Source organism: Myotis davidii, unplaced genomic scaffold, assembly GCF_000327345.1.
Source record: "Myotis davidii unplaced genomic scaffold, ASM32734v1 scaffold376, whole genome shotgun sequence".
NCBI classification, from domain to species: Eukaryota; Metazoa; Chordata; class Mammalia; order Chiroptera; family Vespertilionidae; genus Myotis; species Myotis davidii.
Genome location: NW_006288121.1, coordinates 46,195 through 73,694, shown reverse-complemented (window position 1 = coordinate 73,694; position 27,500 = coordinate 46,195). Strand labels below are relative to the sequence as shown.

Genomic DNA, 27,500 nt, shown 5'->3' with positions numbered 1-27,500 from the left:
CAGAGACCAAAGAAAACTTAGTAAAAGAAAAATAAATCCAATGAGCACTTAGTGATCAAAATTCTTTAAAAACATATACAATTTTTACATTTTAGGCATGATTCATGTATATTATTAAATTTATTAAACTGATCACTGAAGTATTCGTTTGAGCTTATTTTATTTCACATTTATGATTACATTTTTCAAAGATAAGCAGCGAGTGGGAAAGACTCAAGTTAAGCAAATTACTGAAGGAAGTTCTTACCGTAACCCAGCTGGGAGATAATGAAGTCAAATTCCTGGATGGTATGGATGCTTGCCAGGTCCCCGCCTTCCTTCCTACATGCCAGCAAGGCATCTCTTTGGATTTTCTTCTCCTCTCTGTGAATCTTGTAGCAGTTACCTGTGTATGGCCACCACTGAGGGGGACAGTTAGTGGGCACATCACTCTCTAGAAGGAAAAAAAGATTTGGAAACCATTTAGAAGGGAAGGTGTTTGAGTTCAGTTTATTGTAATAACATTTTCTACCATTCTATATAGAAAACTTCACAGTTATGGACAAATAAAAGTGAGATTATTTTTTACTTCTTGCCATTCACAAAAAAAACTACATTGTGTTTGCTTTAAGACTAAAAAGTATGTGACTGCATATTTCATTTTAAAAAAAAAGCTAAATGGGAAATCTCTCTCGATGCTTGCCAGGTCCCCGCCTTCCTTCCTACATGCCAGCAAGGCATCTCTTTGGATTTTCTTCTCCTCTCTGTGAATCTTGTAGCAGTTACCTGTGTATGGCCACCACTGAGGGGGACAGTTAGTGGGCACATCACTCTCTAGAAGGAAAAAAAGATTTGGAAACCATTTAGAAGGGAAGGTGTTTGAGTTCAGTTTATTGTAATAACATTTTCTACCATTCTATATAGAAAACTTCACAGTTATGGACAAATAAAAGTGAGATTATTTTTTACTTCTTGCCATTCACAAAAAAAACTACATCGTGTTTGCTTTAAGACTAAAAAGTATGTGAATGCATATTTCATTTTTAAAAAAGCTAAATGGGAAATCTTTCTCTCTCTCTTTTTTTTTAAATTGTCTTGCCCTCGCCGGTGTGGCTCAAGTTGGTTGGAGAATTCTCTCACACACCAAAAGGTGCAGGATTCGGTTCCCAGTCCGGTCACACGTCCAGGTTTCGGGTTTGATTCCCTATTGGGGCAAGTGTGAGTGGCAATCAATCAATGTTTCCCTTTCAGGTCAATGTTTCTCTCTCTCTCTCTCTCTCTCTCTCTCTCTCTCTCTCTCTCTCGCTCTCTCTCTCTCTCTCTCTCTCTCTCTCTCTTTCTCTCTCTCTCTCTCCTCCCTCCTTTCCTATCTAAGATCAATACATTTTTTTAAAAAACTACTTACTAGTAGTACAGGCCATATGAAGATACAATAGACTGTCTCATTTTATCTGTGTTTCTTCATCAACAAATCTGAACTAAGCATGTTATGTAAATGCTGGAAGCACAAATGGTTTGACATACAATGCATTGTTTAAAAGAATTCCGTTTATCTCTATTCTATGAACATCAGGGAGGCAGGCATTCCTTGGAGAAGCACTATCAGGTAGGCAAGAGAAAGAGGCATTGCAATGGAATAGAATGGGTGGGGCCAGGGGGCCAGCAAGGGGCGTCTGAAACTTCAGCAGTTTGAGTGGCCACCGAGCCTCTGAACCAACCCACTGCCCGTGACTTGCTTCCCAAAGATGACATGTAATATTGTGGAAATCACAGGGATCTGATTCAGAAGTCTTTCAGGCAAAACCTGAATTTGCCACAAGTGTGTGATCATGGGCAGTTCACATCACATAAGCCCAAGTATCCACATACGTAAAGCATTTCTAATAATATTAATATTAATGCTAACATTAAGCTACCCATTCTCACCATTTCTGAGTTAGAAAACATTTGAGATAATGTGACTGCAGATTACAAATGTCACACTTTTACTATTTAATCAAACCAGGAATAGTGGCCAATATCCTAATTACTGCTGCTCATAGATTATGGTCAAGTTTCATAATTTTGATTATACATTACAAAAATATATTATAATATAGTATAGTGGTAATGAGCTGAGGGAGGTAATACCTTGGAAGACAGAGACTCACCAAATACATCTATGTACGTACCACAGGGCCTGTCACATGGGAAGTGTAGTGAGTGTTGGTCAAGAAAAGGAACTGAAGTTATATCTGATGTACAGCAGGTTATAATTACCATTTTACAGATAGTATTTCAAACAGCAATTTAACATCACACTTTGCTTAAAGAGGGATTACGTTACCAAGTGAACGTCAATTTATATATCTAAATTTGATATTAACTGTTCTCAAGTGTGCTGCCTTGGTAAATGTTCTATATAGGGCACCTCTGCTATGTGCTTAATGTGTCAGTCTGATTTTCTCTTAAAGGCTGGGACTATCTGCAACATCTTTGTTCAAGCCCAGGATTCTGTGCACAGTAGTCATTCAAGTCAAAAGGGCGTTATAATGACCAAACACTCTATTATTGTAATAGAAAAATGCATATTTTCAAAAATTCTCTCAATGCAATAAATTCTCTCAATTTGCACCCTTCCGGCAGTTACCAAAAAGAAAATATGTTAGTATATCTCTGGAGCCCTCTGGTGGGATATTTTAATTTTGCTGCCTATGACGCTGAAAATAATGTCCGCAAAACGCTCAGGACTTCTAACCCCGAATAGATGAACTTTTAAAAATCTTTTAAAACATGAAAACAGGCCGTGAAAGAGAGTTTGGCGGGGCAGGCACAAAAGATGGCGTGTTCCTCTAGAGCAGACCTTTCCAATAGGTATATAATGGGAGCCACCTACACAATTACAAATGTCCTTCCTAGTTGTGCTGTGGAATAAACACAAAAAGAAACAGGTAAATTAAATTTTAATAATATATTTCATTTAACCCAATTTATCCAAAATATCCATTTTAACATGCAATCAATTTTTAAAAATAAACAATTTCACTTCTTTTGCCTAAAAAGTCTTGGAATCCCAGTATGTATTTTACATTACAGCACATGTCCGTCGGAACTAGCCACTTTCATGTGCTCAATGGCCACATGTGGTTAAGAGGCTATTGAACTAGAGAGCGCAGCTGTCGGGGCCCAGGAATTATGGGCAGGTAGGGTGATGTTGCAAGGACCAACAGGGTCTGAGGTGGGATCCTTGCCCAAGAGATCACCAGTCAGGTGCTGTATAGTTTGATCTCTGATATGCTTTTCAAAATCTGGTTTACTTGACTTTATAGATAAGATAGCGTGATTAACCCAGGAAGTATATAGAGAAATTTTAAAACCACTGGGATAGGAAGTGTTAGCAAGTGATGTAATTTGAGGAACAGTAGAGAAATGGGAATAATTTACTATGTGTTTGACAATATGAACCAATGTTCATAGGAGGAATGGGTATCCATATTCCCACGTCATAGGTGAGGAGCCTAAAACTGAGGGATTAAGCAACAAGGTCAAGTTACAGAATTCTGCCTCCTGTACCAGGGAAACTATAAAACAACCATTCTCCTCTTACCCAGAGGGGCACTTGCAAGTCTTCTGAAGGAGAATTGTACCAGCTCTTCCAAGGAGGAAGAGTGACACTATCTCTCCGCTGGGAGCAACAGAGATAAAGTACAAGAATGAAGGAGGTCTCCCTGGGGCAGGCTAGAGTCATAGTGGTGACCCTGTGAAGTGTGATCAGACCCAATAACCGGGACCCTCATCTATGTTCACCGGAGATCTTGGCCACATCTCCACCTACTAAAATTGCAAGCACAGCTACTCTTTGATCAGCAACTTCACTTCTAGGAATTATCACGTGTATGAAATTACATGTGTGTAAAGTTATTCACTGTAGGACTGTTTGTAACAATAAAAATTGGAAGTAAACTAAGACTCATATATAGCGCACTTGTCAAAAAATATATATAAATATATACATTCTCTCTCTGTGATGGCTTATTGCACAGCCATAAAAATTCACACATAATTTTTATTCACTATATAGAATGATGTCCTAAATTGTCATTAAGTGAAAAAAGTAAAGAATATATGTATAACATGCTTCCATTTGTATGGAACAGATAAAAATAATCATAGATATATTTGTTTATATATTCATAGAATAATTCAATAAAGATATACATCCAGAAACAGTTACTCAGGGATGGGATGTGGGAGTTAGAAGTAAGAGATTGGAAGAAAATATTATTATTTTGTACTTTTTTATTTTCTAGCCATGTCAATCATATTTTAAAATAAATAAAATTGCTTTTAAAATTCAAGGAGAAAAAAGTTAATGACACACAGATTTCCCAAGCACAATACATATAGATATTTTTCTTTAAAGTACTGTGTTCCTACAAAAATAGCTGTTAGTGAAAAATATGTACTTTGTTTGCTTTTGGCCAATTTGTAGAAAGAATGCAGTCTTGCCTTAGTAGTTTAATTCTTCCATAAAATTATGATAGAGATCATAATTGAATTTTTCTCTGTTGTAGCCTATATGTAAAATTCAATTATTACTTTTGGGATGTTATATTCCATTTTTGTGAAGACTTCAATGTACAATGTTAATTTGAATAGCAGTAGAGCCCAGATAGACCCTAAATAGTGAGGACATTAAATCCTATATAATAAAAATGTAATATGCAAATTGACCCTAACAGCAGAATGACTTGGAATGTCTGCAACTGAGCTCCAAAAAGTGTGCCCATTGGTTCTGAGACTTGGTGTACCCCTTGGCACATCACTGAGTACCCTGAGGAGTTGAGGATACTCCTGTTTGAGAGGCACAGTTGGAGGGCATGACAAGAAGTTAAGACATCTGGGGAGTTGTGCATTTTAAAAAACTACTTTTTTTTTGTCCTAGCCAGTTTGGCTCAGTGGATAGACTGTCAGCCCAAAGACTAAAGCGTCCTGGGTTCGATTCCAGTCAAGGGCACATGCGTGAGTCGCAGGTTTGATCCTCAGTAGGGGGCATGCAGGAGGCAGCCGATCAATGATTCTCTCTCATCATTGATGTTTCTCTCTCCCTTTCCCTTCCTCTCTGAAATCAATAAAAATATATTTTTAAAAATCTCTTTCAGACATATATTTCCTAGCTTGGATTCCGATTTTGTCGCATGTGCATGTCTTATATGGCCTTTGAATATCTTTCTCCTCACCTGTAATGTGTGAATGAGAATACCTAACTCACAGGCTGCTGTGAAGATAAAGTTCTAACTTGTGTTCTGTTAAAGGCTTTGCACACGCCCGAACCCCACAGCACACTCGGAAAAGGGCAGTGGTCAGGAGTAGGAACCAGCAAAAAGCAACGTTGTAGGGATGTCATTAAGTTGACTCCATAAATTATCCACCAAACCTGTCCTCTCATACAGTGTGACTCACCTGTAACTTTCTCGTTAAATTACAATATCGTACGTGCTTCAGATCCAATAGATCACTTACCCAAGGGAATAACAAAAGGATTCAAAGTTGCATTGCCCTTTTTACAGATGTAGCCTAGTTTCTGAGCACAGTTCAGGTTTTCCCACTTGGCATTCTTCCCCGGATTTAGTGACACACAGCTTTGTCCAGGTTCTGCTGATGGACTTCCTTGGGGGAAAAGAAAAAATGAAATGGGAGCGTTACAGGTATTACAAGTTAGATCGCCCCTCAGCCCCCATCATCATCCTCAGGGACTAATGGCCCCCCATCCCATCTGTTGCTACACATCCACAGATAAACGTGTATTGGCTGCAGAGTAAAAACCACATTGGGTGTCTGTTTTCTTGGATCATTTCAATGACTAAAATTTTGATTATGCAAATTTACTTCTTAAAATAACTTCTTTTCATAATATCAAATAATAAAGCTGGATCTTAAAACCTGAACAATCTTCATCTTGGGTTATGGATGTATAATAGAGATGTACCTAACCAAAAACGAACAAACAAACAAACAAACAAAAACAACAACAGCTCTATGAAGCACTGTCAATACCTACCAAGAAAACAAAGTCAAGCTCACTGTGAAGACCAGACTAGAGCGTTTCTGGACATGGGAAGACTTTCTCCAATGAGAAAGAGGAGACAGAACAGAAAGACGATGGAGAGGAGGAAGACAAGGGAAGGGCTGCTGGAGGCAGTCATGTGTGCTGAAAAGTGCACCCAGAACTATGACTCAAGATTTTTCAACTTAGCCTGGAAAGAATATTTTTAATATCTGAACCCGTATCCCATTTTAATCAGGAACTGACTAGAGAACCAGATAAAGGCAACTTTGTTAACACAAGAGCTATAAGCTAGTTCCATTGCACATCTGAAGACAGGGTGAATGGGCCACATTCGTTAATGACTGCTTTCTGACTTTTGACATGTATATACCCTGCGTCTGGACCTCACTCTCCCTTCCTGTGAGATGGGAATCATGTTACCTGCTCCAGAAAGCCTTGGTCAAAATTTTTGAAAGTTGCCTGAATAGCATACAAAGAAAAAAATTGTTAGTGATAAGGATGTTTTTAAAATGTGTTAATATTGTGACAAAACTCACAATATAACTAACAGATAAGGTGTCAGTGTCAGCACTAGAAAGAAACTTTCAAGAAACAATAATAAATTTTATAGCTATTGGTTAATATGTTGACTAATAAATCATGTTATATATTTATTTATTAGGACAACATGATGACCAACTTTAATATATTAATTAGTTGTCCTTAAATGGTTACCATAGTTATTGATTTGAATTTATACCCTTACATCACCAAATAAATGTATTTAAATAACTGTGTTACTTGGTCATAACTACTCAACTGAATGCTTGATTGAACAGTTTAAATAATAAAAATTGCTAATACCCCACAACGTTTCTAATTCTAGTTGAAGAAACTCTCATACTATTTCGTAAGGTGATTTAATTTGGACTTTCTTCTCAGGAACTTGATTTAATAAGGAAGCTCACTTCTTTTATTTTCTTATTAACATCCTAATTTCATTGCTCACCTTCACTAAATTAACCTCCAAATTTCCTCACTGAACTCTCAGCATGTGGGTGGCTAAGTATTATAATCACCACCCCCCAAAAGAATAATAAATAAGCGACCTGTCCTGCCTAATGTTGTACAATAATTAAGCAAGGAAGACGAATAAACTCCTCCCCTCATAAATGATTATTTCTGTCTATTGATCTTAGTTATCTAAACCAAATGCAAGAACCACTTAATGGCTTTAAAAATAAATGTCAAAAAACAAACAAACAGCACATCAGTTTTTTTCCATAGCAGAACCTGTAAATGAGGGTGTGACCTATAGGTTATGCCTTTCCCACGTGCATGGCAGACATCACTAATTGCTCTTTGCACTCTTTCTGAATGAACCAAGATTGATATGGGGGTGGGGGTTCAGGACCATGCTCAATGGATTGCCTCATGTAACTTCTAACATTGGCTGGTAATGGTGAATAAGAAGAAAATTTTTTGTCATCATTGGTCTTTCTTGTTTTCTCTGAATAATTGATGTATATGTGAAACACATTTATTATTTCTCTCCTTTTTTGTTCTGTTACCTGTATGTTATAACAATGTAGAAATAATTAGTTCAGGAATTTTCTGTCCTCCAGAAAATTAAAAAGCTGTAACAGGCTTGGTCATCTCCAAATGTTTTATGCCTAACAAATCAAGAAGATTCTTAGAACTCATACTGTAACAGAGACCTGTATTGATTTCTGTGATAATGCTGCCTGACAAGTCCTCCTCCCAGGAAGCTGGTATAATCCTGCAGTTTTAGTTTATTCAAATCTAGTTGGCAGATTTCAAATCAAGGTGAGAAATGAATGGAATTTGATAGTCTCCCAACTATTTATTCTCTTTTAAACCTACACATGAGATGATGAAGGTCCCCATGGTATCAAGAAAAAATAAATTTAGATGAATTCAACCACAGACAAGTTTTACCCTACCTGGTAACCAGTTTAAATAGCGGAATGGACTGCCACCACTCCATTGCCATCCACTGCTTGAACCCAGACTGTTAAGTCCAATCCAGAGTCCTGAAGTCAAGGAACTGGTTAATCCTATACAACAAAAGCAAACACAGAAACAAAATTCATATTCAGAAAAGACAGAGAAATTAAATTCAGAAGTAAGCACTATTTAAGAGATATATCTATCCTTTGACATTCCTCATCTGCTGTAGGTATCTCTGATACCGCTGTAATTAGTTAGTTATTAATAACTAGAAGGCCGGCGCACAAATTCATGCACCAGTGTGGTCCCTCGGCTTAGCCTGAGAAATCAAGCTGAAACCAGCTCTCCGGCATCCTCTGGGGGTTCCAGATTGTGAGAGGGCACGGGCCAGGCCGAGGGACCCCAATCAGGGCTGGGGAGGGATGCGGGAGGTTGGCCAGCTGGAGAGGGACCAGGGGAGGGCTCCAGGGCATGTCTGGCCCTTCTCACTCAGTCCTGATCAGCCGGATCCCAGCAGCAAGCTAACCTACTGGTCAAAGCATCTGCCCCTGGTGGTCAGTGCACATCATCGAGAGTGGTTGAGTGACCTTAGCATATCATTAGCATATTACATTTTGATTGGTTGAATGGACAACCAGACAACTGGACACTTAGCATATTAGGCTTTTATTATATAGGAGAGGAGAGGAGCAGAATAAGAAGGCCAGACATTATAAACATGTCATTTGGGCAGCTTCACCAGGAAGCTGCAGCTTTGCACTCAACAAGGAAACCACCCTTCTATCCCTTGCAAAACACTGGGGAAGGGATCCAAAAAAAGGGAAAATAGCCCTGGCCAGCTTGGCTCAGTGGATAGAGCTTCAGCCTTCGGATTGAGGGGTCCCAGGTTCGATTCCGGCCAAAGGCACATGCCTGGGTTGCGGGCTTGATCCCCAGTGGGGGTGTGCAGGAGGAAGCCAATCAATGATTCTCTCTCATCATTGATGTTTCTAGCGCTCTGTCCTTCTCCCTTCTCCTCTGAAATCAATAAAGAAATATTTTTTTTAAAAAAAAGGGGGGGGGGAATAGACACATGCCCAGAAAACTTGTTGTGACACAGAAAAGGTATTTGCCTGTCAATTACACCTGGAACAGAGATGGTTGGCCAGAATGGGCAGTGCCCACTGCAAGCATGGGAAAATTCGGCAATACATAATCTTCTAAACAAAGAAATTCTCTCTCTTGTTGCTCTTATGCTCTTGGCTCACTCTTGGCTTCCTTGCATTCACCTGTGATGCCTCCATAGCCATGTTTACCTGTGGACCCTATATGCCATGGCCTGATGAACTACAGTGGGCAAACACAAAGTAAGCCAGCCATCAGGCAGACATGGAAAGGGAACTCCAGACATGGGCTCTGATTTTAGCTCTACCGAAGCCCCAGATACAATTCTTCTATGACTGGTCAAAAGGAAAAGGGACTTTGGAAACCCAGGGGTGTAATTCCATAGAAAGAAAGCTTTTTACTATACATCCTCCTCCCATGGGGGCCTCCGGAAATGCTTATTCCAGGGGCAGCCCAAGAACCCCATTCCATGAGCAACTGGGGGAGAAGAGGCCCTCTCCTATCCTGTAACACTCCTAGGCTTGTTTTGAAGAATTAAATTAAGTATTAAAATAAGACCTGACACACAGTATGAGCCCAATGAATGTAAGCTACTGCCATTTTTAAAAAATATTTTTTATTGATTTTTTACAGAGACGAAGGGAGAGGGATAGAGAGTTAGAAACATCAATGAGAGAGAAACATCGACCAGCTGCCTCCTGCACACCCCCTACTGGGGATGTGCCCACAACCAAGGTACATGCCCTTGACCGGAATCAAACCCGGAACCCTTGAGTCTGCAGGCCGACGCTCTATCCACTGAGCCACACTGGTCAGGGCACCATTTTTATTATTATTTATTATTATTATTATTATTATTATTCCATGTAAATTCAGTTTGGCAAAAAAAAATGTGATTTAGAAACAAAACTCAAACTTTGTGTCAAATATATCACTTAAAGCCAATGAGCATCAGCCACGCTTTTTTACACTTTTTTTTTCCTCTGATGATCTTCTGTAATTTTATGAGACCAAGTTTTTTTACTATGACATTATTTTCTATTTCATTATTATTAGAAAGCATCAATTCCACATGCTAAACATTTTGATTATTACTTTTTTCTGAATGTATTATCTGAAATAGTTCTATGCCTACTTCTGAACTTAGTTATCACAGAGGCTGCATTAAGGTCCACTACTCCATTGGCAATTCTTTTCTATATTGAGGTCCCATTTGTTTTTCAGCCAGCAACAACAGAAGCTGGCAAAAACAATCTGAGCAACAAGCCAAATTTCACTTCCTATATCTTCTTTCAGTTCTGTAAATCCTAATCATGCACAAATGTAGTTATCATTCTGATTCAGGAATTGAGGATTAAATGCAGTGTGCCAACATTTTTGAGGTTAGAAACAGAAGTGAGGATGATGAAACGATGGCGAGTGATAGAACGGGCTGCTTGGGCAGAAGCAGTTAGCCCCGTAGACACTGTGCATTCAGATTGTCAGTTTAGAATAAATTTACTGGAGTAAGGAGTGTTGACATATAATTAAGGGTTCTATTTAGTGCGTTGGGGACCACCAGATCCTTGATTACTTTTTGTTAGTGAGACCCAGGCAGAGTGAAATGGAAAGACAGCCCTGAATTCCAATTCAGCCACTTTCTGAACACGAGACATTAGGCAAGTATCTCATTTCTATTCCTAGTCTGTTATCTTATCTACAGAGTGAGGACAATAATATTCATTGAGGAGGTGGGTGTAAGCTACAGAAATAAAGTCATGTGTCTGGCACACAGTAGCTGCTCAATAAATGACAGGTCATTTGATCTCAAAGTCATAAAACGGGCTTACACTTTTTAAAAATATTTTTTATTGATTTCAGAGAAAGGAAAGGAGAGGGAGAGAGAGAAAAAAAAAAACAGCAATGATGAGAGAGAATCATCAATCAGCTGCCTCCTGCAGGCCCTCTACTGGGGATCTAGCCTGCTACCTGGGCATGTACACTGACCAGGAATAGAATCATGACCTCCTGATTCATGGGTCAATGTTCAACCATTGAGCAACACTGGCCAGGTGGATTTACACATTTTTTAAAAATGATATTTACTCCAAAAATCCTCACATAAAAAAAATCTTATCTTAAAAATATAACTATTGGGGGGGGGTGTTGTTTTTTTTCATTTTAGTGACATGTTTCCCAAAATGGAGTAGATCAAAATCCCCATTTACACAATTATTTTCTAGATTCTTCCCTGATCTATCCCAGTAAATATCAAATATCATGAATATCTACCCTCCAAGAAAAAAAAAATCTGCCACCCGACAGGGTGTTGATTTGGAGAAAAGCCGGAAATGTTAAAAACATGCTGACTAAAATTTGGGGGGGGTTGGGTAAGATTTAAATAAGAAGCTGAGCTGAACGCAGCCTCTGAATCCCTTAGAGCTTGTTTGCTCTCCTGAGGGACGCAACAATTTCCCTCATTGATTAGGGAAGCATTTCCTGCAGTTGGAGCCTGACGGTGGGGCCAGGCACCGGGAATGAGTCTAGGGCTGGGCAGAACTGTTGTCCTGCCAACACCACCGCTTTCCTCTGTGTAACTGGGGAAGAAAGTTAAAAAGTAATCTGTGTCCGGTCCTTTGGCTTCCCAAAGGCCAGAAAACAAGTAAAACTTGAAAGAGTCAAGATAACACAACCCCAAAACAAATTCCTTAAAATTAAAAAAAAAAAAAGCAGCCAATTGAAACCATTTCAACTCTGATAGATTTTTCTTTCACTCAAGCAAGTGTGCAAAAATAACACCAGGATTGTCTGAAATCATCTTTTCTCTTCCTTAATCATCTTCATGAGTTTAGTTTTGTCTCTTTCTGTGTTTTATTCTCCTCCTTATTTTTATACATGGTTGTAAATATTAATCACCCTGATTCTTTGTCCCAATATTAGAGAGACCCAAAACATCAGTCCCAAACAGAATTATTGAGCAGCCTGAGGCATATTCTCATCTCCGAGTTTATGAATGCACACAGCGAGGTCAGGTTGCTTTTCTATCGCCAATCTCCTTAATAATAATGGAAAGAAAATGGGGAGTTGCTGCCTAGACTGAAAGGAGAAAATTAATAAATGTTACCCTTGGTGCTCAAGAAATACTTCATTACAGTGAAACAGTCCATGATATAGTGCTCAAAAATGGACGAGGAATAGATAAATATTTCTTACCCAGTTACGTTTTGTTTGTGTATTTCACAAGGCTGTGCTAAATAAATGTATGTCATAATTTTCACCAAAAACTAGAATGCAATAAACATCTTCAAATTCAATTAAAAACGAATTACTTATGGTAGAAATGTGTCCTCGTTGATGAAAAGTATCATCTGAAAAGAGCTGGAGAAAGTGAAATCCTAGAAAATGAGGTAAGGCTGGGACCCTGCTCTAACTCTTCCCTTTAACAAATGAACTCACGGAGGCACAGAAGTCTCAGGTGACCTCACCAAGGTTCCCCAACTGTTAGGTAGGAAGTTAGACTTGAGCTCGGGGCTCTGGGGTCCTGAACAGCCAGCAGACAGGTTCAGAACCAGACGGTTCTTGGCACAAACAGAGGAAAAGGTCATGACCTCAATGCAACCTTACCACAGCCCTGGACTAATTACAATAAAATTTTCATTGCATTTTTGACCCCCCACCCCGTGGGGTTTTTTGTATGCATTATGGATAAGGGCATGCCCAGAAGAAATAGACTTATGTAACCCTTTTCTGTCAATCATGCTTTCATGCAAATGAAAGTCTCCACCCAGAAAATCCCTCATTTAAACCATATAACCCAGGATTTCGGGACTATTGTCTCTCTCAACTGGCTTGCTCCTCGCTTGGAGCATATCTCCAATAAATCCCACTTTGCTTTACTTTCATTTTTGTTCATCTTAAAAATGTTTTCTGGCCCTAGCCAGTTTAGCTCAGTGGTAGAACATCAGCCTGCAAACTGAAGGGTCCCAGGTTCAATTCCCGTCAAGGGCGCATGCCTGGGTTGTGGGCTTGATGCCCAGTGGGGGGCGTGCGGAAGGCAGCCTTCCAATGATTCTCTCATCATTGATGTTTCTATCTCTCTCCCTCTCCCTTCCTCTCTGAAATCAATAAAAAATACATTAAAAATAATGTTTTTTGCGTCGGTGAGAAGAACCAAGGTCCCAGCCTGTAACCCCCATCAGTAACACAGCTTCACGGTGCTGTGCCCAGGCCGCTGGCTCCGGTCCATGCTCTTTACCCTTCCACTCTGCTGCCTGGTGATCTGTCAGATGCAATTTGTAGGCGCTGCTGATACAGCAGGTACTAACGTAGTGCTTTGCCAAGTGTGGCCGCCCAACGACTTGCCCCAGAATCAGCTGGAGGGTTGAGAATATGCAAATTCCTGGCCCCACATCACACCTAATGAGCTAGAATCTCATTGCACCAGGCACCTTCACTTTAACAAAGTTTTCTGGTAATAAATAAGCAACTTAACATTTCGGGACTACCACTCTGACTGCCCGCTTGCCATAAACTGACCATCTGTCCAAACATGAGGCTGATTGCTAAATAATATTTTGATTGTGCTGCATCATTTGTCAGCCAGCAAACATCCATGGAGACTCTTGCCCTTGGAAGATTCTGTGTGATGCCCTTTGGGGTGGGGACAAAAATATTCACAAGACATTCCTCATTTTCAGCCATTTCCCTGCATAATCCATTCTCCACACAGCCTTCAGTATTTTTCTTGATGGCACTTACTATAATTTGCATTTATTTGTTAGTTTTCTTAGTTGTGTGTGTTTTCCCCATTGGACTTTTAGCTCCAAATGGACAGCACATGTCTGGCGTTGGTCACCACGGTGTCACCAGAACCTAGCATGATGCTTTTCCCACAGATACCAGCCATCTTGTTGAATGAATGAATAAAAATACCAAATGAATGTATTTATAACTTTGTAGGGGAAGCGGGACATATATGTAACTAACTGTTACAGAAGTAGTAATCAAATGAGAGAAACGTAGATGGAAATGGAGAAGCCACTGCATTTCAGCTGTATAAAGTTTGTGAAATTCTAGGCACAAGAAATGGCAGGAGGGAAAATGTGGAAGTGAGAAAGGATGGCACGTGGATGAGGAATCCAAAACTTTTCCTTTTTCAAGGCTAGGAAATGCATGAAGGAGAGGAGTAGTCGGTGGGCAGATGACAGCCACATTGCCAGGCAAAAGTGTTTTGAATTGTTTGATAGGAAAGGAGAAGCCAATAGGGTTTTTTCAAAAATGGTAGTCCAGGATCAGAGATATACAAGGTGTCCCCCCAAAAGTGTATGCACCCTTTAACAGTTTATAGCTCAAGTTTGAAAATGAAATCTATTTTAATGAACCCTGCCTTTATAATTATTCAAAGTGTGTGTAGACATTTTGGGGGACACCCTCTATTAGTCTAACAGCAATGTCAGGGTAAACTGGGGAGAGGGCGGGTATCTGGAGCAAGGAAGTGGGGATGCTTTTCTCTCACACTCATTTCTGGTCCTAATCTCTCTGTTCCCCAAGAGGATTGTCAAAACTCCATCAAATTCTTTCATTTCAAGCAAACATTGGCCTTTTTAATCTTCACAATCCTATAAGAACAGGAGCTTAAAAACAAACACCACAGCCTTAACCAGTTTGGCTCAGTGGATAGACCTTCGGCCTACGGACTCAAGGGTCCCAGGTCCGATTCCAGTCAACGGCATGTACCTTGGTTGCGGGCACATCCCCAGTAGGGGGTGTGCAGGAGGAAGCTGATCAGATGTTTCTCTCTCATCGATGTTTCTAACTCTCTATCCCTCTCCCTTCCCCTCTGTAAAAAAATCAATGAAATATATTTTAAAAAACAAAACAAAAACCACCACATCGTGGAAAGTGTCATTAAGACCTGCAAACCATTAGAGAATCTGGAAGTTCTAGGAAGGGGAGGCAGGGAGGACTCAGTTTGAGAGCCGCTCTTGGCGTGCCCCTGCTGTGGCAGCACTGCATTGAACACTGTGAGCTCTGTGATGCTAATGGAAGATCTGGGCCTCCAGGTTAGACCTTCAATATTTGACCAGCATGGTATCCATGTCTTATGTCCAAGAATCACATCACTGATTAATTGTGGCATCATCTACTATGAGCCTAGATCAGTGGTTGGCAAACCGAGGCTCGCGAGCCACATGCGGCTCTTTGGCCCCTTGAGTGTGGCTCTTCCACAAAATACCACGTGCGGGAGTGCATGTACAGTGCAATTGAAACTTCATGGCCCACGCGCAGAAGTCGGTTTTCGGCCTGGATGAGTCTATTTTGAAGAAGTGAGACGGGGTGCAGGCGGGCCGGGGATACGCAGCGCGGGGGAGGCGCCAAATATCAACAGTACTTAAACTATATACGTCGGTTAATAACAATGTACCTACCTATATAGTTTAAGTTAAAAAAATTTGGCTCTCAAAAGAAATTTCAATCGTTGTACTGTTGATATTTCGCTCTGTTGACTAATGAGTTTGCCGATCACTGGCCTAGATTAACACCCAGAGCCCTTATTCGCACGGGTTCTGTCACAACTGATGGAACAAAGTTAGCTCCTGGGAACAAACCTTACTTACCCTCCCAGAGTCCTTTCAAGATGCACATTTGTCAGACCATCTGCTTATGGACTGATTCTATTATGTCTATAGTCAATTGTGTTGTCTGCTTTTTCTTTTTTATTTTATTTTTTATTACAAAGGGTATTACATATGTGTCCATTTTTCCCCCCGCCCTAGACAGTCGTGTTGTCTGCTTTTAAGTTAAACTATCCCGAAAGAAAATAACCACGATCTTTACTTACAAATTTTTCTTTTCATGTCCTTACCTGTCATGTATGTTTGCTCATGTATTTCTGTGATGCTCAGGAGTTCGGCACTCTGCTGTTGGCAGCTCTTCCATGCTTGGTGCCAAGTTAAAGCAGACTTGGAGTTTATCTGGTAGGAAACACCAGTAAGTGGATCTTTGTTCCATAGGTTTTCACTGCCTTCGACTGTAAAAGAAGTCAAATGGAATTGGCTGTTATGCCTGGGAAAGATTTTCAGTGAGCAATATTTTTTAAAAATCCTCAACGCATTATTGCCTCAAACCTTATATTTCTTTTCCTTTTTTTCTACTTATTTTTAAAGTGCCTATGATATTTTCTTCATTCTTGAGATGAAGAGGGGCAGTTTTCAAAAGCTAAACCACATCCAATCCTTTGTATGTGCCTAAGGAAAAAGGGGGGAGGGGCATTATCTCCCTATTTTTCCATGGGCAGGTTTGGGATCAGATGAATTGGGAAGAGAGGCAATTGCAAAAACTAAGAATAGAGATACCATCTCAACTTCCTTAATCTAAAAAAATGTAAAGAGAGAAGAGAAAATAAGTATACGTCTTCTCTCAGCAAGTGAATATATTGCCTGCGCATTCTAGTTTGGTCATTCAGTGGTTCTCAACCTTCTGGCCCTTTAAATACAGTTCCTCATGTTGTGACCCAAGCATAAAATTATTTTCGTTGCTACTTCATAACTGTAATCTTGCTACTGTTATGAATTGTAATGTAAATATCTGATATGCAGGATGGTCTTAGGCAACCCCTGTGAAAGGGTCATTCGACTGCCAAAGGGGTCGCAACCCATAAGTTGAAAACCACTGTTTTAGACCAAAGACACAGGCATCAAAGGGAAGGTTGTGGCCGGTTGGTGTGCTCAGTGGTTGAGCATCGACCTATGAACTAAGAGGCTGCAGTTAGATTCCCCATCAGGTCACATGCCCAGGTTGCAGGCTCAATCCCCAGTAGGAGGCATGCAGGACGCAGCCGATCAATGATTCTCATCATTGTTGTTTCTATCTCTCTCTTCCTTCCTCTCTGAAATCACAGCAGCACAGGCTTTTTTTTTTTTTTTTTTTTTTAAGGGAAGGTCATGAACTCCATAGATCGGCTGATCTGGACTTGCTTTCTGCCCTGTCATTCACCAGTGGTTTGACCTGAGTTACACTGTTAACTTTTGGAGTCTTACTTTCTCGTCTCTAGAATACAGTCAATAAAGGTAGCTCCTAGCAATAGTAGATGCTGAGTGTTCATTTTTCTTCCCTCAGAGTAAAAAATAAATATCTAGCTTATTTTTCTTATGTTATTTTATGATTTCTAATGTATTCCATAAACTTGGTTATACATACTATATGAAAGGTCAATAATATAGGTGGATAAATTTGATATATAGCCTTTTACTTACATTTGGAAAATTAGTCAACAAGTGAAATATTTTGTGTGCTTCATGTTAGGAAAATTTCTCTTATGTCTTTTTAAGAATATAAAATTCTACTTACAAGTCACGTAGAATAATAATCTTTTCATTTATTTGCAAGGAAGTGAGAGAGGGTTATGTAACTTCTCAAATTATCTGAGAAGGATTCAGTTTGCTAAGAGATTAGGCAGTTTTCCATAAGCACGTAGCCTGTGCTGCGATGACTCTTTTATTTGACGGGAAGTGACCTTTACCATGCATGTACCACATACTTTGATATGAAACTTGTGGTCCCATGGTACACCAAAGAGGAAGAAAAGCAAGTCAAAATTTCAGTCAGGCAACAGTGTAGAAATTTCTAAGATGTTTTAAGTATAAAATCAATACATATATTTATGTTAAAAATAAGTTTGACGTAGTGATATTAAACTTAAATTAGCATGGTGTGAGACCTTATTATTTTAAATGTCCAAATGGATTCTTTTCCATATGAGGTCATTCAAATGAGACTAAAGTTTATTTGAAGATGGAAACGTTTTAAATAAGTATTTTTAGAAACTAGAGGTTTTGTTTATAATATAGTAAAGAAATGTGAAATAGCATGTCCTAACCAGTTTGGCTCAGTGGATAGAACGTCGGCCTGCGGACTGAAGGGTCCCAGGTTCGAGTCTGGTCAAGGGCATGTACCTTGGTCGCCGGCACATCCCCAGTAGGGGGTGTGCAGGAGGCAGCTGATAAATGTTTCTCTCTCATCGATGTTTCTAACTCTCTATCCCTCTCCCTTCCTCTCTGTAAAAAAAACTCAATAAAAAATATTTTAAAAAAAGAAATGTGAAATAGCAAATAAAAGAGGGGATTATTTTCTAATCCAAGAATGGAGAAAAGGGGTATAAATGACCAAAGAAGAAAATGCAATTTGACTTTTCTCTTTATTTAAAGAAAGAGTATATTGCATTTTAAATCAAGGAATTAAAACCTATTTGTCACAGAATGTATAGGTTTGCTGACTATACGTCTCCCCCAATTCTTCAAATTCCCACAGTAAAACAGTACAAATGATTTTGAAAGCTAAAGTTGAAAGCTATGAAGACTTGAGAGAACGGGATCTTTTTTCTTTTCCTGTTCTCATATTTGAAAATAAGTGTCTAAACATTACAATGAACAATACAAAAGATATATAGCAACTATAACTGGGTCAACAAGTTTCATTTTTCTGTATTGAATCTATTGGTTTTAAGATTAATATAAAATATAATGTTCTTTTAAAAGGAACAAAAAGCAAGGAAAATGAAATAGGTTAGGAAATTGCAAAGCCCTTTTAAAAAGGCATGAAATGTATAAAATTTGCTTTGGATTTCTAATGCACATTTAAAATCAAATAATTTTTTATTTTCTATAGCTATTTTACTTTTACATTTATAGGAAAAATAATTTGGTTTGAAAGACATAAATTACAAGTAAGAGGGCTTAAAGATTATTCTAGAACATACTCAGGATACACCTCCAACACACATCTATCCTAGGTGGTGAGTTTTCTTTGTGATTAGTGACTGGCCATTTCTCCTCCATTAAATGATTAAATCATACTTGCACCCAACAACCTCTTTGTCAATACCACTCAGGTGCAGGATGCTATAGTTGGAACCATGAAATCCATACTCCTCAGAAACTCAATAATGACACATTTAGAAAATACCATTCTTACTCAGTAAAGGAGAAAGACACTCCTCGATCACTGAAAAACAAGGACTGCTTTATATTAAGGGAAATACAGCTCCATTTTGCCTTCAGGCAAAAAGATTTCTAATATCAAAATCAGTCACCTATAAACCTTTCATGTTAATCAAACCTTTAAAGGTTGCTAATAAAAGAGGTGAATAGGCTGGTCTGGTGTGTTCAGTGGGCGAGTCAACCTCTGCACAGAGGCCACCTGTTAGATTCAGGCTTGATCCCCAGTGGGGGCCATGCAGGAGGCAGCTGATTGAAGTCTCTATCTCTCTCCCTCTCCCTCTGTCTCTCTAAAGAAATCAATAAGTAACTGTTTTTTAAAAAGAGAGAAGAAGAGAGAGGTGACTATGTTTACCTCACTCAAGAATGAGAGAGCTGTGTCACTATGCATGCGATGCCGGTGAGTTCTGTTTGGCCTTCGCCCAGAACAGAGGGGCTAACACAGAGGAGAATTACCATACGTGGAGGTGACAAATGACATTTATTTTTAATGAGATGCTTAGGGACTAAATCAAAACAGATACATGAGCACAGTTCTTGAAATTCTGGCTTTCACTTGACAAACTAAAATATTTTGATACATCGGGCTGTCGTACAATGATGCTTGGAATAATGTGATGGTGTGTGGATGTGTGGTCCCAGAAGTTGAGTTGTAAGTAATGCTATTTCAGTTCAGATGGCCTCACACCCATCCCAAGCCACATCTGATGTTCTTCCCCTGTACCACCCCTTTACAGATGGCAGTAGAGAGAATTCTGGGTAACAGCAGAAACCAGGAGCTGCTCTGACCCATAAAGTCTGAATTAGCAAGAGGTCAGAGGGTAAGAGGTTTAGGAGGAAGAATTGGAAAGGGGCATCTGGTAGCAGAAGGAGGATGTGGGGTGAAAGGGAAGTAAAGCAAAAGAACGTATGCTTTTCCTTCTTCTTCGGCCCCATCCCTGCCTCCAGATACAATTCTCCCCTTCACCCCACCCCAACCCTGCTGCACTCTTCCCTTAGAGATTCTTGAGCGTGGAAAGAACACCAAGAATTCTTATGTTCTGTTCCCTTTCCAATTTTGCATTTCTGCAATACCATGTAAATTTTCATTTTAAAAACACTTTCATTTGATTCGTTGCTGTGTTAAATACTCTGCTTAGTTAAGTTTAAGAAGAGTCTCATTATTACCATTTTTCACAGTGAAGAAGCCCTTGCCATTACATTCATACAAAATCCATAGCTCTCTGTCTCTTTCAATCAAATCACATGCCTCTTACGCAGGTTACATTCTGTTTTTAATCTATGTTTAATAAGGGTACATCAATGAAAGTTTGGGGAATGGCATGTCTACCTCTACTACTAAGTATATATTGAATTATACTCAGTATAATTTGCCCTAAAGTCTTAGAAAGTTACTGAGAGTAAAAGCAGACGTTGAAGAAAAGTAGTTGATTAAAATAAAGGAGTTATTGGATGCAGTCCGGGGCTGAGAGTCGGAAGATCTGTGTTCTAATCTTCAGCTAGTGGGGCCCTTCCTCCGTTATAAAGTGGGGACAATGACATCTATAATGGTTTGTGGTAGGGCATGAAGCAATAATTAATGTGAAATAACCTTGGGGGAAAATGTTCTAGATAGATGCAAGGTGTTATCACTACATTGAAATACTAAGTGTACAAAACTTTTCTTGATGACAAAATTACTTACATTTCAATGGACAATATCCAAACAGCTTATCTGTGTCAAAATCTGCAGTGGTCCCGCACCAGAGCCATCCATCCGAAGAGCCGTCTTTTGTGCAATCCGCATACCACTTGTCTTTAAACTTGAATGGAAATACACAGGCTGCTCCATTTGCATTGCCCAGGAGTGTGTACATGACTAAAAGAAACACATTGACTTGCACTTAGAATATGTGATGCTTCTGAACATTGACTCTTCAATAAGAAACATTCCAAAACACTGGTCTTACTCTTCTGATCACACTTGGTATCCCCATGGAGGGGATTCCTTTTAATTTCTCTTCTCTCTCTACCCCAGCCTTTGCTGGGTATGTATAATAGTCTTTTACTTAGAAGTAACTTTGCTAGCACTTCATTTCTGCTGTCTTTTGGAACAATTTTCCTCTTTCCTCTTGCAAGGCAAAAGTAATCAGCTCAAGTGACACCAGCTTGGACCTCAGCCTTTCCTCCAGAACAGAGAAGAGGCCATCCTTCTTCATAGCGGGAAGCAGAGAATTATGAACTCTCTAGATGGAAAATCATCTTATAGCTGTGAAACCCACGCACACAATTCACACTGAAATCCCCTGCAATCACTTTCCGCCAAGCCAGCCTCTGCCTGAGTTCCTCAACAGTGGCTATAGGAAGGGCAGGGATTTGAGCATAACTCTAACCCTCATCACTCAAAGCCATTAGATACCATTTACAATCAATATTGTCCTTTTTAAAAACTGAATTCAAACAGATCCAAAGAAGAAGCTCTGGGTTCATCTAGAAAGGAAATTTGAAAAAAATATATAAAACAATTGGTCATGGTTTGGCTTAAGCCAAAAGGATTAGAAAAGCTCAAATCTTCATTGACAACCAAACCATTCACCTCACTAAATTCTCCAGGATGTTCAAAGTTTCCATCTTTGTAGGAAGAGTCCCTTTAGGAGATGACCCTCTACATTGAAGTGTTCAGCCTCTTTCCACCAGCTGATATTCAGAATTTGTCCCAGGTAAGCATACGCTTTTTTTTAGTTAAGTTTTGTGGATTCTATGACTATAGAAAGTTCTAGGAAGACATCTTAAAAGTAACTTACATAATATAAAGTATATAAAATACATAGCACAGCACCTAACATATCAAGAGTAAAATAAATATAAATTTTTTACCTCCTTTCCTTTTCCTTTACTCATACTTCTTAAAAACTAGGGATATTTTCAAATACCTCAAGATTACTTTTTTGTCAATTAACTAACTTGACTTTAGTCCTTTTCCCACTAAAGTTACAGGACTAGTTTTCCAAATCACATATTGTATAAGGAACATGCTGGATTCAAAAATAATTATGCCACTCTTAAGCACTGGGGTACCTGTTCCTTCATATGAAGAAAACCTGTGAAGGCCACCTCAGGGTGGTTTTACTGTTCACTAAATTAGCCTAGGAATTTTAGTGCTGGATTTATAGGTGTCAATCAGAAATGGCCTTTCCAGGACTAACCTGATTTACTTATCAGAGCTCTGATGAGGCCAAAAGAACCAAACTGCACTCCAGCCATTTCACTGACAAATCATATGACTACAGTCAATTCACTCTTCCTCTTGTAGTCCAAACTTCTAGACAACCCTGAGATCCTTCTAAGTCTACAATTCTGACTCTGTTATTCTAAAATAATACCTGGTCTCAGCCAGTTTTCTTTAGAAACTCAATATACACTCCACATTATCTTCAGTGTTCATACATATTTTCCAATGAATAGATTCCAAGATCACTCTGAAGGGCTAGATGTTCTACCAGGAATATCTTAAGTACTGGGAGAGAGTTGGAGAGTATAAGGGGTATGGCCACTGGGCCATCTACATCTGACCACTTAGGTGTTCCTAAGAATAACCCAACATATTTTAGGCCCTTCCCTCAATATGCGAGCTTAGAATCTGAGTGGGAAGGGGACCTAGGAATCTACATTGTCAGCAAGCTCTTCAGATGATTCTTAAGCCGACTGAAGTTCAAGAACCACTATCCTAAATCCTATGCATATTTTCCTCAAAGCAAACAGAAGAACAGCTAGGGGATGGGGCTACAGAACTTCAGTGATATATTTTAGAATAAGATAAGAAGTCCGATATCTTAGCTCCAATCCAACTTGTGTTGAATCTCTCAGTTAGGACTGTTGTTCTGTCTGGAATTTGACTCAGTCAAGTCTGGTTCACCCTTATTCTGCCCTGTAATTTTCCATCAAGTTTCTCCTGAAAGATTGTACTACATAGGTGTCACGATGGAACTTCTAAACCTACCTTGTGTTCAATAAATGCCTTGGGGTAACTTCTTTCTGAACCCTCCTTCTCACTCCTTATTCTCTTTATATAGAAGGAAAACTGAAAAATTATCACCTTACAAAGATCTAAATTCCTCTGCTCTGCTTAGAGACGATAGTTAGATTCAACTTCACAGCCTGGGCACCATAGGGGTTTTGGAAACCCGTACTCTCTTGTCCCCACAGGCAAATGCTTTCTCTGATCTTGAGGCCCTTCTAGGTAACACTTCACCATAACTGAGTGTCCAAACGTGGAATGTGACTTAACACCATCTGATATGGGGAGCCCTTCTAAAGGCCTTCCAGTTCTTTTTAAATCGTTTTGTTCAGTCTTGTCTTTTTCTGTGCAGCCACCAGAATGACATTTGGCCAAGAGAAGATGAAATACTCTGATTTTTATTTAACCTTCGCGAGCTTAATGAACAAACTACACATGAAATTATTTCCTGCCCCACTGGTGCTACTACTTAATAAAATAGCTGACTACATATGCTGCATGTTAATTTACAAATTAATTCCTCAGCTTTTCAAATCTTCTCTAAATCAGGCTGTAAATACACATAAGGTGGCTAATCAGAAACACTTTGAAACCCAAACTGTCAAGCGATGCCAATATTTCATTTTAGGCAACCTGGCTTGATAAAGAACTTTGTTCCATGGGTCACTTCTCCAGGGATAACTCAAACCAAAGGAAAAGAAACATTCTTAAATTAATTCATCATTACAACTGCATAATGTCAAATGGGAGGCTTTCAGTCAAAAATTCATTTCTAAAAATTGTAACCCATTGTTTAAAAAGAAATCTTACCTAGCCCTGGCTGGAGAGGCTCAGTTCGTTGGGCATTGTCCCAGGCACCAAAAGGTTGCCAGTTTGATTCCCGGTCAGGGCACATGCCTGGTTTTGGGCTCAATTCCCAGTAGGGGGCATGCAGGAGGCAGCTGATCAATGTTTCATTCTCACATCTATGTTTCTCTTCCCTCTCCCTCCCTCTCTCTATAAAAATCAATTTTAAAAGTTTAAAAAAATATTAGCTATAGTTTTTAAAAAGTCTCTCCATTAATTACAAAAAGCTAAAGCGAGGACTTTTTACCAAACTTATTCACTGTCATGTTCTCAAGAACACCAACTTAGTTCAAAAAACAAAGGTAATCATCAATATTTCTAGTAGAGGCTTAACAAAAATATGCTTATATTTTTAAATTAGTTTCCAACTGAGAAGATGAAAAAAAAATTGACAAAAAGGTAAAAAAAAAATTGTGCTTCTTACCTTCATAACCTCTAGAACATAAATCATCTGTGGTCCCATAGATCTTCCATCTGCTCCATAAACCAGATCCTTTGTAAAGCATAATGTTCTTTTCTTGTCTATTGCCATAGTTAAAAAATAAATCTTCTCCCTCGATTCCCAAAAGTGTGTCATTTTTGCATTCCCACTTCTGAAATTCGCTGTTTGAGTCGCAGGCATAGAGAGTGATAGGAACCCAATCCGTTTTTGACGGCACCCCCAAGCATAACTTAAAGGCAATGCTCATAACCTGGGATTCTGACACCCATCGGAATTTCTGTGCTTCATTGTCTGGGTTGCAAACTGCTGTTTGGACGGCACTGGGGCTTATTGCTTCCACACAGCGCTTGTGATCTTCATTATATATTAAAAACTGCCTCGTATCTGTTAAAAAAGAAAGAAAGAAATGATGTTTAAATAGATACATGTGACAAAGACAGTATTTTAGGTAAAAAGTTCCCAATATTTAGATTCCCTTAAAGACTTATGGTCATAAGAAGAGGGTGAGGTTGGCTCTAGCTGAGCCATCTCAGCTACCTCTGGGGGATCCCTGAGGCTGGAAAGAGAGGCTGAGTTGAGGGGAGCACCTGGCTGCTGGCAATCATCCATTATAAGGAACATTATGAAAAGGCCTGCCTTAAATGCATACTAGTTATAATGGAGTTAACATAAATAGTAGGTAATAGGAAAAGAAATAATACCCATGAGAGAAAAAATCTGGATAGGAATACAAACCTATATAATAGAGAGCCTGAGACTGGAAAGAGAGGCTGAGTTGAGGGGAGCACATGGCTGCTGGCAATCATCCATTATAAGGAACATTATGAAAAGGCCTGCCTTAAATGCACTAGTTATAATGGAGTTAACATAAACAGTAGGTAATAGGAAAAGAAGTAATACCCATCAGAGAAAAAATCTGGATAGGAATACAATCCTATATTATAAAGAGCCAATATGCTAATTAGACCGAACAGCCGAATGACCTTCCAGATGACCTTCCAGACGAAGCCAGGGCTGGAGGGCCGAGCCCCTTGCAAACTTCGTGCATCAGGCCTCTAGTAAGCTATAAAGTTAAATGCATGTATATCCTGGAATAGAATTTTGAAGTCTCACTCACCCCTACCCTCTTTAAGCTGGTGTGGCTCAGTGATTGAGCATCAATGCATGAACCAAGAGGTCCCTGGTTCAATTCCCAGTCAGGACACATGCCCAGGTTGTAGGCTCGATCCCCAGTAGGAAGCATGCAGGAGGCAGCCAATCAATGATTCTCTCCCATTGATGTTTCTATCTCTCACTCTCTCTCCCGTCCTCTCTGAAATCAATAAAAATATTTTTAAATAATTAAATAAATGTTTAATAATTTAAATAAATGTTATTATTTTCATTAAGGTAATATTCATAAGACTAACTTTCAAAGTATCTATTGTTAATGCTTGTGATTTGGGGCTGGCAATTTAAATAAATATGTATAGGTGGTTTATGCTTATAATACACTTCTGCTGGCTGGCAAAACTCAACTTCCCCTTGCCAAAAATAAAAAAGAAAAAGAAAAAAGGTCTGGTAAGCATTTTTTTTTCCTTAAATCAAAATTGAATTTATGTAAAGGTTCTTCTTTTTTGTTGTTTATTTATTTTTTTAAGAATAGGCAAATGAAAGACACTATTTTAATTTTGAGACGTAAATATAAATTATACACTTTACCATTCCTGTGAAAATATCTAAAGTTTTACTAAATTCCTTCTACTGAAATGGTTTTTTTCAAAATGGGCTGGTAGTATTACAGATTCTTGAGGAGCTAACTAAATGAACTAATTTTTTAAATCAAATCATGCCGTGAAAAATAACATAGTAATAATAGTACCACTAGCAGATTCCTTCACTGTTTACAAAGCAATTTATCAGCCATATTGTATTTATTGGCCTCAGCACCCCTCTGAGGTTAGCACCACTTACACTGTGAGGTCAGTTCTTGAACCATCAGCTCAAACCTTACAATGGATCTTTGCCTCAAATGACTATTTTCTCCTGCCACACTCCTACATTTGTTCTTGTCCCACACCTGTTAGAGACCTCTGCCTCTGGGTTCCTAATTCAGAGCTACTTCCTGGGATGGGTTCCTCATTTCTGTTGGTTTTATTTCTTGTAATCGGGGTTCAACAAAAACTGAATTCAGAACATCAGTTTCTGTTGTCTTCTTAGATTTGACATCTGTCCACCCACCATGCAATGCCGGGCTGAATCCCTTCCATCTAGCTCAACTCCTGCCCAGGTTTGATATCATTTTGTTGTTGCCCATGTCCTAGCACAGCGATTTTCAACTTTTTCATCTCATGGCATGCATAGTCATAACTAAAATTCTGCAGCACACCAAAAAATGTATTATATTTTTTGCCAGTTTGACAAAAATGGTTATAATTTTTGATTTACAAAAAAATAATAACAGTGATGGTCTACCATTTTTACTCCAAAGTAACTTATTTTAAAATATCGGTGCCTCTACTTGTATAAAAGGATTTCTGGTATCAAGAATTATCCAATCAGATACAACCTTATTATGGGACATGACCAATAAGATGCAACTCTGTTATATGACCTATATATTTATGGTTCATGACAGGGCATTCACCCTAGATGGCTATTGTGCTGGCTTTGGCATTTTTTTTTATTTGACCATCTACAGCAAAACAGGTCAGTGTCCCCTGACTGCATAGTCAGGTTGTGCATGCTTTTAAAAATTCTTGCGGCACACCCGTTGAAAATTGCTGTCTTAGCATGACAAAATGAGTACCTTTCTGCATTGGCAATAAAGTTAAATCCTATCTAATAAAAGAGAAACATGGTAATTGGCGTACGACCGCTACCCTTCCCATTGGCTAATCAGGGCGATATGCAAATTAATTGCCAGCCAAGATGGCGGCAGGCAGCCAGGCAGCTGAGAACAGGAGGCTTGGTTGCCCCAGCGATGGAGGAAGCCAAGGTTCCCCGTCTGCAGCTGCGGGGCTCTGAGCTCCTGAAGCAACAACTCCAAAAGATACAATGTTTCAATTATAGAAGCTAAAAGGTGGCGGGTAATTTACATACTCAGGCTCCAAGCAGAGCAAACCCAAACAGCCCTGAAGCAGCAGGGCAGAGAGGCCTCAGGGCCCTGGGATCAGCGGC

General features: G+C 39.2%; 1 protein-coding gene across 1 annotated transcript in view; it reads right to left on the bottom strand.

Moving 5' to 3' along the window:
• Positions 1-27,500, bottom strand: part of MRC1 (mannose receptor, C type 1) — a 116,034-nt gene that overhangs the window by 72,364 nt on the left and 16,170 nt on the right. Inside the window, exons 2-7 of the mRNA XM_006759916.2 lie at positions 24,324-24,725; positions 20,741-20,914; positions 15,927-16,091; positions 7,972-8,085; positions 5,482-5,628; positions 248-433 (exon numbers count right to left, since the gene is read on the bottom strand). Of these exons, the coding sequence (XP_006759979.1) occupies positions 248-433; positions 5,482-5,628; positions 7,972-8,085; positions 15,927-16,091; positions 20,741-20,914; positions 24,324-24,725 (1,188 nt within the window). The remainder of the gene's footprint in view (positions 1-247; positions 434-5,481; positions 5,629-7,971; positions 8,086-15,926; positions 16,092-20,740; positions 20,915-24,323; positions 24,726-27,500) is intronic.